Source organism: Epinephelus moara, chromosome 22 (genome assembly GCF_006386435.1).
Source record: "Epinephelus moara isolate mb chromosome 22, YSFRI_EMoa_1.0, whole genome shotgun sequence".
In the NCBI taxonomy this organism is placed as follows: domain Eukaryota; kingdom Metazoa; phylum Chordata; class Actinopteri; order Perciformes; family Serranidae; genus Epinephelus; species Epinephelus moara.
In genome coordinates this window covers 26218863-26232570 of record NC_065527.1, presented here as the reverse complement: position 1 = coordinate 26232570, position 13708 = coordinate 26218863, and the positions used below count along the sequence as shown (strand labels likewise).

General features: G+C 41.7%; 1 protein-coding gene across 3 annotated transcripts in view; it reads left to right on the top strand.

Moving 5' to 3' along the window:
- Positions 1–13708, top strand: part of pvrl2l (PVR cell adhesion molecule related 2 like) — a 433542-nt gene that overhangs the window by 407840 nt on the left and 11994 nt on the right. For 2 of the 3 annotated variants that reach the window (XM_050034266.1, XM_050034268.1), the window contains exon 7: positions 10701–10830. In XM_050034266.1, coding sequence (XP_049890223.1) covers positions 10701–10830 — 130 coding nt within the window. The remainder of the gene's footprint in view (positions 1–10700; positions 10831–13708) is intronic. The other variant, XM_050034267.1, reaches the window with a different exon arrangement.

The window sequence follows — 13708 nt, the reverse complement described above, 5'->3', positions numbered from 1 at the left end:
TAAAGTGCTTTACAGTATTTTTTCTAAGTGTATTTTCTGTTAGAATTAGGTCAAACACATCATGAAGGACTCTAAACAAGCACTTTGTCTTTGGAGTTCTCTAGAAATCGGTGCAACTGCCTTCAAACACGGCACAGAGATCACTACACTAATATAAAATATTACTGAAAACATTTTTCTTTACTCATGGCTAATATTAAACATCCACAACAAACATTTACCTGGAGTGCTTGTTACCTCGGCCAAGAAGGTCGTGTATTCAGCTCATTTTGTGTGTTTGTTTGTCAGCATGATTACAGAAAAACTACTGGCCTCACTTTGATTAAACTTGTTGAGACAGTGTAGCGAGAGCCGAGGAAGAACCCATTCAATGTTGGAGGGAATCTTATTCACGGGGCAAATACACAAATTATTTTTCTACTTTGCTATGTACAGCATTCATAGTCTGGGCCAGGGTTACACATGGCTCTCACTTTGGACATCACAAGCAAACGTCCAGGTGGCTAGTATTGCCAGTTTAATAACCATTTTGAGCCATTTTGCTGTCTGTGTGGGATTGGGACTACTTAACAGCTCAGATGTTAGCCTCTGCTGCTGTGTTAGCTCGTGCTTACTGGGCAGGGAGAGCAGGAGGAGAGCAGCTCACAGAGACAGTCTGTCACATTGTGTCTACGGGAGCAGGTGATCATCGGCTATCAGCTGTTCCTGACCCCTCACCATCAAAAATAGATTCTGATTCTGTTGTAAACACTTAATCATCATATCACTGAGTTCTGAATTTTAGACAGCGTTGCAACGGTTTTTGTAATGTTCACTTATCACTACAATTATTGCATAAAAATCCGAAAAACACTTTAAAAAAAATCGTAACAGGCATCGTGAGATCAGAAATTTCAGGCCCCAACAATCTCAAAAGAAGCTTGTGAAATCCTGGAGCGACTGAATGGCGACAGTGTTGATAGAGCTAACGGTGTTAATGGGGGGTTGATTCACAGTCGCCACGGTGGAAATCACAGAATGGGAGTTTTGCATCCACAGGTTGGGATGGTGCTATCAGCGGTGTTAACAGTTCTGACAGAACTAACAGTGTGATCATCCAGTGGTGCTCATTTCCAGAAAGCAAAGGCATCAACGTCTTTCTCTGATTGGCTGTGTGTCGCCTTCATTGGTTGGGTTGGGTAGATTTCGGCAACAGGAGTGAAATTAGTTAGGGTTAGGTAAGTTTGTCAGGATGAGCCAATCGGAAGCAGAGTAAGGCAGAGCAGGGCGAGTTATATCTTCGCTATTTTGGGAAACGCAAATTCGCTTCCCGTGCACGCCCAGCCTAAGTAGTGCACAGTGGCAGCAATAAGCTAACCAGCTACATGAATAAAAGTAGTTTGCTGCAAAGTGAATATTTTGAATCTCTTCAATATTGCGAGACAGGGAATAGCAGAGGGGTCTGCGTTCTCCGAGTGCCCTTCTAGTTTGTAACGCAATTGGAGGCACACGGAAGAAGATGGTGTAAACAACAATGTGTACGTAAAGTTCTTCCATCATCTTACTTGTCCACAATTATTAAAGTCAAAACTTTGGGAAATGAAAATACAATCTCTAATTAAACTCATGTCATCTCAGGCTACTTGCAAACTGTTTATCAGTTTTAGATAATTTATCCTGTTTGTTGACTCACATTGTAGCAAAGATTGCATGTTATACCTTCCAAATTTTCACTGCAGGGGCCCAGTGCAGTGGGGACATTTTGTCACATAGTTTTACATAAAATCAGCTTGAATGTGCAACGCTATTCAATTATGCCGATCTTCGTGGAGCTTGTTCTCTTTTCTCCCTCTCACCTTTCCTTTTCTCTTCCCTACTTGCTCTCTGTCTCTCTCTCTTTCTCTCTCTCTGTCTCTCTCCAGCTTTCATACCTCTTTTCTGAAGTGCCTTGCTGAAAGGAATAAAGAAGCTTTTAGCCTCTAAGATTATAATCATTCCTTTTTTATTCATCATAATTGCTTGCTGATTGCAGTAATTTCTGTGCACTCATAATTTTAGTGGTCTTTTTAGTGCTTGGTGGCCACACGCCGCTCACACGTATTTATGGATTTGTGTTTTCTCTGTGTGTGTGCGTGTGTGTTTGCGAATGTCGTCGAGTCAATTTGTCTTTTCAGAGTCGGTAAATGCAAGAGGGCGCACTAATGTCGCTGTTTGTGAGTCAGAGTTGGAAGAAAAGGACAGGAGGGTGGTGCACTGGGATAAAATAGGTGTTTTTGTAAAGGAGGGACAAAGCAACAGGGGCATTTTTCATGCTGGCACAGTAGCAGAGAACAAGTGAGCAACAGACTGCGATGGAAGGCGACAGAGTGGCTGTGAAAAGAAAAAAAAACAAAGTGACTGAGAGACTACTGTACGTCTTAACTGGAGGCGTATACAGAGTGCAGTATTTTGATGAAGGGCTGAAGGACGAGCACACGAGGGATGAAAGAAAAGAAAGGAAGTGGTTAACACACAGCAAAGGAGGGTGATGGGAGAGAGGACAAGTATCAGGAGGGTTATAAAGAAGGTGAAAATTAAGAAAAAAATTAAAAGGAGGAGGTGAAAGAAGGATTGTGAGAAACTGAGAGGGAGGCAGTTGTTGTTTCAGTGTCACTCATGGCCTCCCTCGGGAGTATATAGACCTTTAAAATCTCCTCTTCTTTTCCGCAGGCCGCTAACACTCCTATCACTTCCTCCTCCTCCTCATTCCTCCCTCCTTTGCTTCCAGCCTTCCTTCCTTCCTTCCTTCCTCTCCTCTAATTTTTTGCCCACCCTCCTCTCTTATTTCTGTTCCCACCATCTCTGAGATCCTCGCATTCTTTTCTTGTCTTCCCTCCCGCCTCCCGCCTTCCCTCCAACACTGAAGATGCTATTTATAAATTAACTGCACGTGAGTGTGGCGTTCAGGGATAGGAACGGGCAGAGTGAAGGGAAGTACGTAAATTGTTTTGTGTTTGTGTGTGGCAGCAAATTTCAGTAGCTGAATCTGATGGCAGCGTTCATTCATATCCTGTCATATTGCATCAAAGTCTACATTTCAGGCTGCAGGGCTTTGGAGCGAAACTTCTCTTTAAGCTCACAGAGTTGCTTGGGAATATTTTATGTCAAAAACATTTGGGTAACACGACCTTAAAAAGTCTGAGGCAGCCACTCAATCAGCCGTAAGTTTAAAAATGCTCACTTCTCAAAATGGCATTTTATGGATGGGTGAACAGCAGTACCAGGCTCAGTCTTCACTGCTCTCTCCAGCACCATTTCAGTGGTTATTGTTACGATTACAGTCAGCTGTGTCCTCACCATTTTCTAAACGACTTCTCTGGTTCTTTGCTGGAGGTTCATGTGAGAGTCATAAAACTGAGATTTGGTCATGGAAAAGCATTAGTTAATAGTATTATTATGGATAAACCTGCAAAATGATGTTCTGATCCAAAACCAAGTAAAGCCAAGCCGGGCTGTCAGAAGAAAATATTAAAATGTAGACATTTCTGCAAACCCCAAATATATTACATTTTAATATTTCATATATACGATCATGGATGGGTTACTGAATTAATTAAAGATAAAAATAGAGGGTTTTCCAAAAAAAAAATGTATAAGACTACAGGAGTAACCCCTCTTAATCATCACTGACTAGTCATTTGGTTTTCCTTTGTGGTTGCTTTGAATCTCTTTGTGGTCATTTAGAGTCCCTTCCATAATGTTAACGTTGGATTTTTGGTCCTCACCCTCCATGAGATGCTCATCATTATTCTACCTTCATCTGAGGATTTCTGATATAAATCTATAGATTCATTTCTTAATCTTTCCAAAAATTGGACGACAGCTTGGTGCCACTAAGTAGATGCTAATCCTGTATATACTCACACAACCCCAGAGTACATTTGGCCTAAAATCAAGGGTCACATTATTTGAATGCGGGAAGTGATTATTACACATTTTGCAGAGTCCTTGTTTTAATAAACTGAGACAAATGTGCCAAAACAAATGCTTCTTGTTAGGTCTCATGTGCTTCGTCTACTTTGCAGATTCTTAAAGGTTTATGTACCCACCCTGTGACGTGTGATGTAGAATAATAACAATTACATTGTTCAAAATTACAAGCAACCTCTAAGTAGGGTACTTGTTGTACTTGTTTTTTTACCAAATGTGTGTGTGTGTGTGTGTGTGTGTGTGGTTTTTTTCTCCATGTTGTGTGTCAGCAAGAGATAGTTAAGTGCAGGCCTTGGGCACAATGTGTTTCTCTGATGGCTAATACAGCCCACACACTGGAGCGTTTGATAAGAGAGAGCAATGGAGCGCTTTAGACAAGGATTGTTGTTTCAATTTCATTTAAATTGCATGTGATACAGTAGCAATTTCTCACCACTTGAGTGTCACTTAGATAATAGCATTATATATCTGCAGATTTGGGGTGTTTTGCTGCCAGGCAATGGAGGGAGAAATGGACAGAAACAGATAGAGCTAAGCGGGAGTGAAGGTCTGCTGTAGTGTGCCTGTGTGCACCAGTGAATTCCCACCCACTCATTTTTACATCTAAAAAGCAATGTTACAATATGAAGCCCGGGCTATTGATTTAACAATATAAATGTTTGATAATTCATATAAATATTCCACAACCCCAGTAGAAACCAACAGTGACTCGCTGATGAGGAAATTGAGCTGCATTTTAGATAAAGATGGAATTTAATGGATGGAGGTGGTGTGTATGTGTGTGTGTGTGTGTGTGTGTGTGTTTGTGTGTAGCAACAGATGAGGATGTGTTGAGCCCGGGACAGACAGGAAGTGTCAGTGGGTGTGTTGACTCACCACTAAAGCAACCTGCTTGTGGGAGATTTGAAAAGCTGCTGTAGACTAACAAACAGAGAATCAGCTCCTGCAGGTCATGGGTACATGGATGAAAACACTCTTTGGTTGTTTTGCTTTCCATTTTTGCTTCTAAACTTTAACCAAGAGGCTAGAAGCAAAGTTTTTCAAGGTATGCTTCCATCTAGATGCAGAACAAACTTTAAAGGGACAGTTCACACCAAAAGCAAAAATACATAGTCTTCTCTGTGGTGCTATTTAGGAATCTAGATTGTTTTGGCGTGAGTTGCAGAGTGATTGAGATATCGGCTGTAGAGATGTCTGCCTTCTCTCAAGTATAATGGAACTAGATGGCAATTGACTTGTAGTGTGTAAAGTGCAAAAAAAAAAATTTGAAAAACTCAACAGCAATGTCTCTCTATAGAAATCATGACCCAGTTATTCAAGATAATCCACAGACCTTGTTGTGAGCAGTTTTATGTAGAAACTATTTTCTTTCTATAGAACTACACATGACAACCGTATCACCATACAGAAGGAAGCGTGCATTTATTCATGGACAAGAGGCTTGGGCTCTTTACAGCACAAGATGTAAACATAAATGACATCCTCTTTGGCTGAGCTGTAACTTTTGCTAGCTCAATGGTGCTTGTGCGCTTCCTCCTGCACAGTGACATTGTTGGTGGGTGTAATTAAAAAAAAAAAAAAAGTTCCATTGTGTTGAGTTTTTAGATGTATTTTTTGATGATAGAAGAGCAGACATCTCTATGGCTGAAATCTCCAACACTCAGCAACTCACACCAAAATATTTAGAATGATAAATAGCACTTAAAGGTAAGAGGAAAAATATGTAGTTCTTGATTTGGGGGTGAACTGTCCTTTTAAGTTAATTGTCAAAACGTTGGCAAAAGTTGAAAAAAGTGTGAAATTTCATCAACTAAATCAAACAAGAATAACCGCATTGGACAATTCTGCACAACCCCAGGTTATATTCAATGGTGTCATTTTTTTTGTTTGTTTTACACCCAATTCTACCTTTTTTTCTAACTATGGTGTTACTAAGGTTTGGAAAAGACTGTGGTTATGGCAAATAAACAATAGCCCTTTTTAAACAGGAATTGTGCAAATATGCAGGAAAGCCCAATCAGTCTTCTTTCAGCATTGGCAGTATAAAAACAAAATCGGGGAGTGCAGCAAAATGCCGCCTACCTACTTTTGTTTATACAGAATGTGCCTTTTTTGGGGCAATGGGGGGCGTGAGCAAGTAACAAAACGTGTAGCTCAGCGTGCGACGTAAACAGTGACATGGAGGGAAGCCGCGGCTGGTCAGTCCTTTGTCGATTCTCTCGTAAGTCGGCCCATTCTTCACCGTCCCCGTCATCTGACGGTTAATGGCCTCTTCGTTTGCGAGGGCAAGGAGGGCACGCAATTCCTTGTCTCCGCAGTTGCTCATCTTTACAGTGTCTGTCAGGTTTGCGTTTCCCTCTTGCTACTAGCTGCTCGCTAATTCCTGCTATCAGCTGTTTCCTGTTTATCCACCGCCAGTGGCTCGCACGTGCGGCGTCATCAACAGCTCCTCCCACAAGTCATCAACAGCCCCTCCCGACGCGGAAGGCCGCCTCGGTCTGTTTAAACTAATAGGGTTCCACCAATATGACTACACTATGAGGCAGAAAACTGGGCACCTCGGATCAACTCGGCAATCAAGCTCTGTGTGTCTAAACACTCGCAGCTTGGCGGCGAAATGGCCCAACATTCGCGGAAAATCTGGCAGTGTAAAAGGGGCTTTTATGTTTACGCTGTGGTTAAGATTAGCCAACTGAAACACTCAGTTAAAGTTTGGTTAAGATTGTGATTATAGTTATAAACAGATAAGCATTAACTGCAGGTCTCCAGGCGCCACGCCAACATCCACACCCTTACTTTACACTACACACTACTTCCTGCATTTACAAGGAACACTGGTATTGTTGCAGAATTGCCCAATACTCCTAGGGATACTGTGCTGCTTCTGTGATATTGGGTCACAACATTTCACTGATGCTTCTCACCTGAAATGATAGTTTTTGTATGGAAATTAATAAACAACAAAGCCTCTAAGGAAATACAACAAATCTAAGCAGTTAATTAGTCAGCAAGTTAAGGTTTTACAGTGTTTATTTAACAGATTTATATGCATGGAAACAGTTTGGAGACTCATGGGCGTCATTAGTGTGCTAAGTAAGCAAGAAGAATGGTGTAACTATATATGAGAGCACCCTCGCTTCCCTTGCTCACTGTCGTCTAAAGCCATATGCGCACAGGACTGGTATTTCCAGGGGGCCCGCCGTTAATTTGTAATAATGGTGGAGGTCATCTTTGATCTTAGCTCTTCTAATCTGTTATGTCCATCATTTGTTAAGTATAACATTCACTGCAAATTACCTACCATATTTTGCCAAACACAGAGGTCATATTTTAGTCCCATGCAAATTGGAATTTCAGTTATTTTGGTTTACGACCTGTGTGCACACCACAAGATTTCTCCACCGAGCCCTCGCCGACAGAGCCTCAGATAACGTGGTGATGTCACCAAACTTGGAGACAACACATTGTTAAGACATGGATATTCTTCCCAGTGTTGAATCAGATCTGCCTCCAGGGCCTGGGTCCAAACACATAGTGCTCCCCATGGTCCTGTGGACGCCGCCATTGTTGTTGTTGCTTGCCGGCTTGTCCTCCTCACATTTCTTGCGTCCTCCTGCGTGCTGACGTGGGACGTATCCCGCCTCTCATTGGCTGATGCTCTTTGTCAGTTGTGTCACACTTCTCCAGTTTTCTAGCATGCCAGATATCCAGTCCCAGTCACAGACGAGGGGGCGACTTGCTCGTAGGCTTGCTCACATGAGGACTCCTCGTGGCAGACTATCTGCCGACTCATCTCCGACCCAAGGTGGCTCTCAAGATCCTCTGCGACGTCAAAATTGCGGTGAAAATCGTGTAATGTGAACTAGGTTTTAGTCATATCCAACAACCAAAATCTTTTCAGACAGAGGTCTCTGAAGCTTAATCTTATCAAATAGGAGTCTTTGACCCGATGTGTATCAGTTTAGGGGTCCATAACATGAAAAAGGTTGAGAGCCACTGGTCTAAGATGTGCACACATTTTGGCAGATTTTGAATCCCTTGCACATTAACTCCAACCAAGAGCAGAGTAAACTCTATTGGATTTGACTTGTGAGGCATCATCCTGTTAAACCTCGCCTTTTAAGTACCATCAGGCTACATCCCAGTGCGATCCATGATCTTTTTCCTTCTGAAACCTGTTGGCAAGAACCCTCTCAAGCCCTTTAAATCTCTCAAAACAAACAAACAAAATCCTGAAAGCAGATTGCAAACTGAGCATTTACAAAATCATCGTGCTCTCAAAGTGTATTCTACTCTCATACCCTGACCCGGTGCACTGTGCGCAGAAATTTTGGCTTGCAGAGTGATAACAGCTTGGGTTTGTTTGGTGCTCATTCAAAAGTTTGTGGTATTTATGAACTTCCATACTAATTTAATTTGCACATATACTGTCTGGCATGCACTGCCCTTTGAATTCTATATTTTTCAGGCTTCCTGGTGGTGTGGAGACATATAAGGGTGTCAAAAATTAAACAAAAACATAGAAAAACTGGTCATGTAATGGGATTTTTAATTAAAATTCAGGTTTTTTCTGCCTTAATTCAACCTTCTCATAATGCCTGCAGTGAGAAGAAAAGGTGTGTTTAACGAGGATTATGGCATCCTGCCTATTAGTAAGAAAGGTGTGAGTCTGTACTCTGGCAGACTATTAACACCAGTTTTGCATCTACTATACCTTCAGACAACCCATCATCTCTTCTCTTTCTACTCTTCTGGTGTGCACTCAACTCTTTATGACCAGTCAAGTTTCTGGTTCTGCAGCAAATCCCGCCTTTCTTCCTCCCCCCATGTCGCTTGTGTGGCATTTCTCCTACAGCATCACATCTCATTGTTTATCGAAAAGGCAGTTTGTTATCGACCACAAATATCAATGGCAAACATCGCCAGTGTAAATCGCCATGGCACACATCAAATGACCTTCCAACACACACACACACACACACAAACATGTTTGCACACATGGAGAGAGGAAGGGATTGCCTGAGTTCACATGCTTCTGTCTGTGTTTGTGTTTGAGCATCTCCAGCTGTGAGGAAAGGCCGGTGTCATCCGCTGTCTTTCTCCCTCCTCCCTCCATCTGTCTCGCCAATCTTTAACTGTGTATTTCCTCTGTTGTTTCTCCCCACCTTGGATCCATCCTTACTTCCTCGCCTCCCTCCCCTTCTTTCCCACTCTCCTTTGCTTTTTCTCCCTCCCTCATCCTCTCGTCCTCTCTTCTCTCATCTCTCTATCTATCTATCTATCTACCTACCTACCTACCTACCTACCTACCTGTAATTGATTCTTTCTCTCCTTGAAGACTGTGCTAGCATGGAACAGAATGCCACCTGCTGGTGAGAAGGAGGAAAAGCAGCCACAACTCGGTGATCAAACACATATTTTCAGCAGTTCTTCCACTTGCCTATGTTTTATCACGTATCCCTTGTAGTATCTAGCTATGCATATAGTTATTATTTTTAATTTATTTATCCATGTCTAAAACTTCTGCGGCATTTGAAAGACTGGAAACAGTCCAGATTTCACTGTTCACAGGTCAATTTCTTTGTTGGGAAAATTGATTTGGTGCAACTTGAACCTTTAATTTTGCATCCAGATGTGTCTTCCTCTGTTTCCTGCAAGCTATGGTTCTTCATCCTGAGAACAGGCAGTAAAGGATGAGGATGATATCACTTTTGGTGGCTGAAAAAAATCTCTTGTTGCAACAATGAACACAAAAGTGTTTTCTTGATTGATGCAAATGTGTTTTTAAATGCATTCAATTACATTTTGATGTCTTTCACAAGCTATAATTTAAGAGGAGACTCAAACTCCTGTATGTACAGCAATTGCAGGACAGTTTTTCTTGTAGCAACAGCACAAATTGGCTTCATTTTAGGTAAATAAACATACAACAATCCACTAGATGTATGTAGTAAGGCTAAATGAGTGCAAATCGTGGGGGTAATTATCCTTTTATCATCTCTGTATCAAACGCAGCGGAATGCTTTTACTTCAGCGGCGGTGATGAAATATGATTTCATGAAAAAAAAAAGGACCAAACAACCTGTGAATATAATTCAACCCTCCCTTTGTTGTTTCTGCCAAAATCCCTGTTATAGTCGATGATTGTGCAGAAGCATCACGGTGGTTGTTTTGTGCAGCAGCTGTCGGCTTGTTTTTTTTCTTTTCTCAAATAAAAGCACTACAGTAATGAGAGGCTTTTACAGTCAATTTAGATGCCTAGCAGCCCTCCGGAAATCATAAATAGACTCTTAATTGAAGGGAGATGTTGAGGTCAGCGTGAGACTCTGCTGACGTGAAGCTGCATTGCAAAGATTTATGGCATTCATGAGTGTTCGCGCAGCACAACAGAGCTTTGAGATGCTTTCATTTTACAAGATCTCATATTGAATTCTTTATGCTCATGTGATTGTGCTTCTATGTAACACCATAAAAACACTGAATAGAAACTTCTCTCACCTCTCACCTTATGATGGTTCATTTTACTCACATTGCATTAAAACCAAACTATTGGCCTTTTTGTTTCTATCACATATTTTGCTCAGCTACAGTTGATGGTGCTGAATGAAACATGCTACTTTATTTTACACAGACTTCAGCAGCAAAACACACAGAGATATTCAAAGTAGCAGCAACGAAGTGCCAGAAGCAGTCGCATCAAATATAAATTAATCTTTAATACATTTCTCTCTGTTTTGCTTCTCCCTCACCAGAAGAGAAGAGAACAATCACCCCAGGCCCATCAACAGGTGCCGTCGTCGGTGGTATCCTTGGCGCCCTTGCCTTCATCGGCATCATCATAGGCATCATCTTCTTCATTCGCAAGCGCCACGAGGATGCAGAGTAAGTCTTCATTAGCATCCCTGAATCTACTTCATCGTTTATTTAACCTCCTGAGAAAAATTAATCTCCCCTTCTGGAACTGAGGCTCATTAAAACTTATCACATGTCACGAGGGAACCCTGCAGAAGTAGCTTGGTAACAAATCCTGACCTTACGTTTTTGCACGAGGCAACCTCAAGACTTAGCTCCCAAAATGGCAAAAGTGTCAAATTGAGACAAAGCTGTCTTAAGAAGTTAAACTGGGGAGTACGATTACAGGCTGCTAACAAACCCCAATGTCGTATCACCAGGGCAAAGCAGTCCAAATGCTTGATGGTAAAATCAAAGGTATCCACAGCGATTCCTTAAAGGTCCCATATTGTAAAAAAAAAAAAAAAAATCAGATTTCTATGTCTTTTTCAATATAAAGCAGGTATAGGTGCTATACTGTTAACTATCAAAACTCTCAGTCCACAGAAAAATGCACACAGTCAACAATCAGAAACTGTGCCTTTAAGTGAGCCGTCAGGATGTCTGTGAAATTGTGATGTCACAACCAAATATATAGACCATTCAAACTTGAAACATACACATTCTCAATGGGTTCCTTTGTATTTCCCATTAGAAAGTGTAACATTTTAAGTGCACTTCATCAAATACACAGTTACAAAGTGCTACACACACACACACACACACACACACACACTAAAGTTATAAATGAATGAGTAAAGTGAGTAAAAATAAATTATAACACAAACAAAAGCTTAACACATGAAGAAGCTCTATGGACAGGCTTGCCTACAAAGTTGGGTTTTAGCAGATGCTTAAAACAGTCCAAAGATTTAGCTAATCTGATTGGGGAGGATTGTTCCAGAGGGTTGAGGCTAAAACAGCAAATGCATGATCACCTTTTGTTTCGCATTTGGAGCGGGGGGTGGATAAAAGGCTGAGATTTAAAGATCAGAGTTGTCGAGAAATAAAATAAGGATGAAGGAGATCAGAAATGTAATTGGGGGCAAGGTTGTGCAGTGCCTGCTTTATAATCAACAGGATCTTGTAGTTTATTCTGAATTTTACAAGAAGCCAGTGGAGGGATGCAAGAACAGGTGTAATGTGTGACTGACAGCTAGTTCTAGTTAATAGCCTGTCAGCTGCAGAGCATCTTGACTAAGGCACGTGTGGGGAGAATTACAGTAATCTAGACAATAGAAAATGAATGTGAATGAGTGTGAATTAACAGTTAAACATCCATAGAAAACAACATACATCTGACTGTAGAGATATGTCTTAGCTGAAGGAGACAGGACTGCACAAAATTATTAACATGGTGGTCAATAGTCATAGATACCAAGATTCTTAGCAATACTTTTGTTGTTTGAGAAAGGTAGACCAATTAACTGATCAACTGCAGTGTATGTGAATGGCATCAGCTGACAGGAAGTAAACACGGACCCAAGCTGTTGCCTACAGTAGCAATGCAATTTCAGTGAAACTGTCTATAAAGATAGAAAGAGCCGCTAGTGTCCTGACAGCAATCACGCTGCATTGCTTTACATCAATTTTGTTGCATCTGTCCACACTGAATCCGTAAATATTGAACTCTGTTACATCCTGTAAACAAGTACTACTTTAGGGGAACACCATTACTGTATGCCAAATGATTAACGTTAACCCTGTTCAGCTCTGACATACTCTGAACTTGCTACTCTCAACCAACTGCTACAACTGACAGCAAAAAATGTAGCACGGGACTTTGATAGTAATTGCCAATTGTAGTACACTAGAGAATGTAACTGCCGTCTCCTTATTATTCAGTCACAACAAGTTTAAGTTTAAGTTTAAGTTTATTCACTTTATTAATCCCCTGAGGGGAAATTCAGTGTTTTTCACTCTTGCTTGTCATTAACACACAGGTCTGAAAGACACACACATGCACAAACAGGACCTATACATGCACAAAGTGGAGAGATCTCAGAGTGAGGGGGCTGCCCTTTGGTCAGGCACCCCGAGCGGTTGGGGGGTTCGGTGCCTTGCTCAAGGGCACCTCGGCAGTGCCCAGGAGGTGAACTGGCACCTCTCCAGCCACCAGTCCACGCTCCATATTTTGGTCCGGACGGGGACTCAAACAGACGACCCTCCAGTTCCCAACCCAAGTAAATTTCGACAGGGTAGTGTTGTCTCAAATCAAACAGCCGTTGCGCACTCACCAGAAATGACGACTGCAAATTTGCTAGTTAGCAAACTAGCATTAGCGTTCGAGTTATCGTTCGCGGCACCAAATCATTACAGACTGCTAAATTATCCCAATAAACATACTACCGGCTTATACCCGACAACAGTATAGTGGTGCTTAGTGCAAAAAACACGTGTATTTGTACAATGCAGCGACCTTCACGGTCGCACAGTCCTTGGCCGCTATTTCCAGTTTGAAACGTGGTCCCTCCCGTTCCGCTATGTAGCCAAGTGTCCATAGTTCCTGCATTTTTTCATACTTCTCAGTGTGAACGCACTTATGCACTCAAAATATTAAGTGTAAGTACAGAAGTGCGCGATTTGAGACACAGTGTTACAGTCATTCCCCTGTTTGCAATTACGGTGCAGAGATGCTGAGTGCACAGATGTGAAAGACACGCAAATACTGACCAGTCAGGGAAGACTGGGCTATTTTTGGGAGGGGGGCTTAAAGAGACAGGCGCTTCACACAGGGTGAATACAGGTATATTCAGGCAGACAGTTTAAGAAAAATAAGGTGTTTTTTGAACATTAAAGAATTTCAGCTTGTTCTGGTAGAAACCCAAAATACAAGTATGAACCTGAAAATGAGTATAATATGGGGCCTTTCAATCACCACTTTCAGCTATTGTCCTCAGGGCAAAGGTACAGAGTCTCCTGTACACAT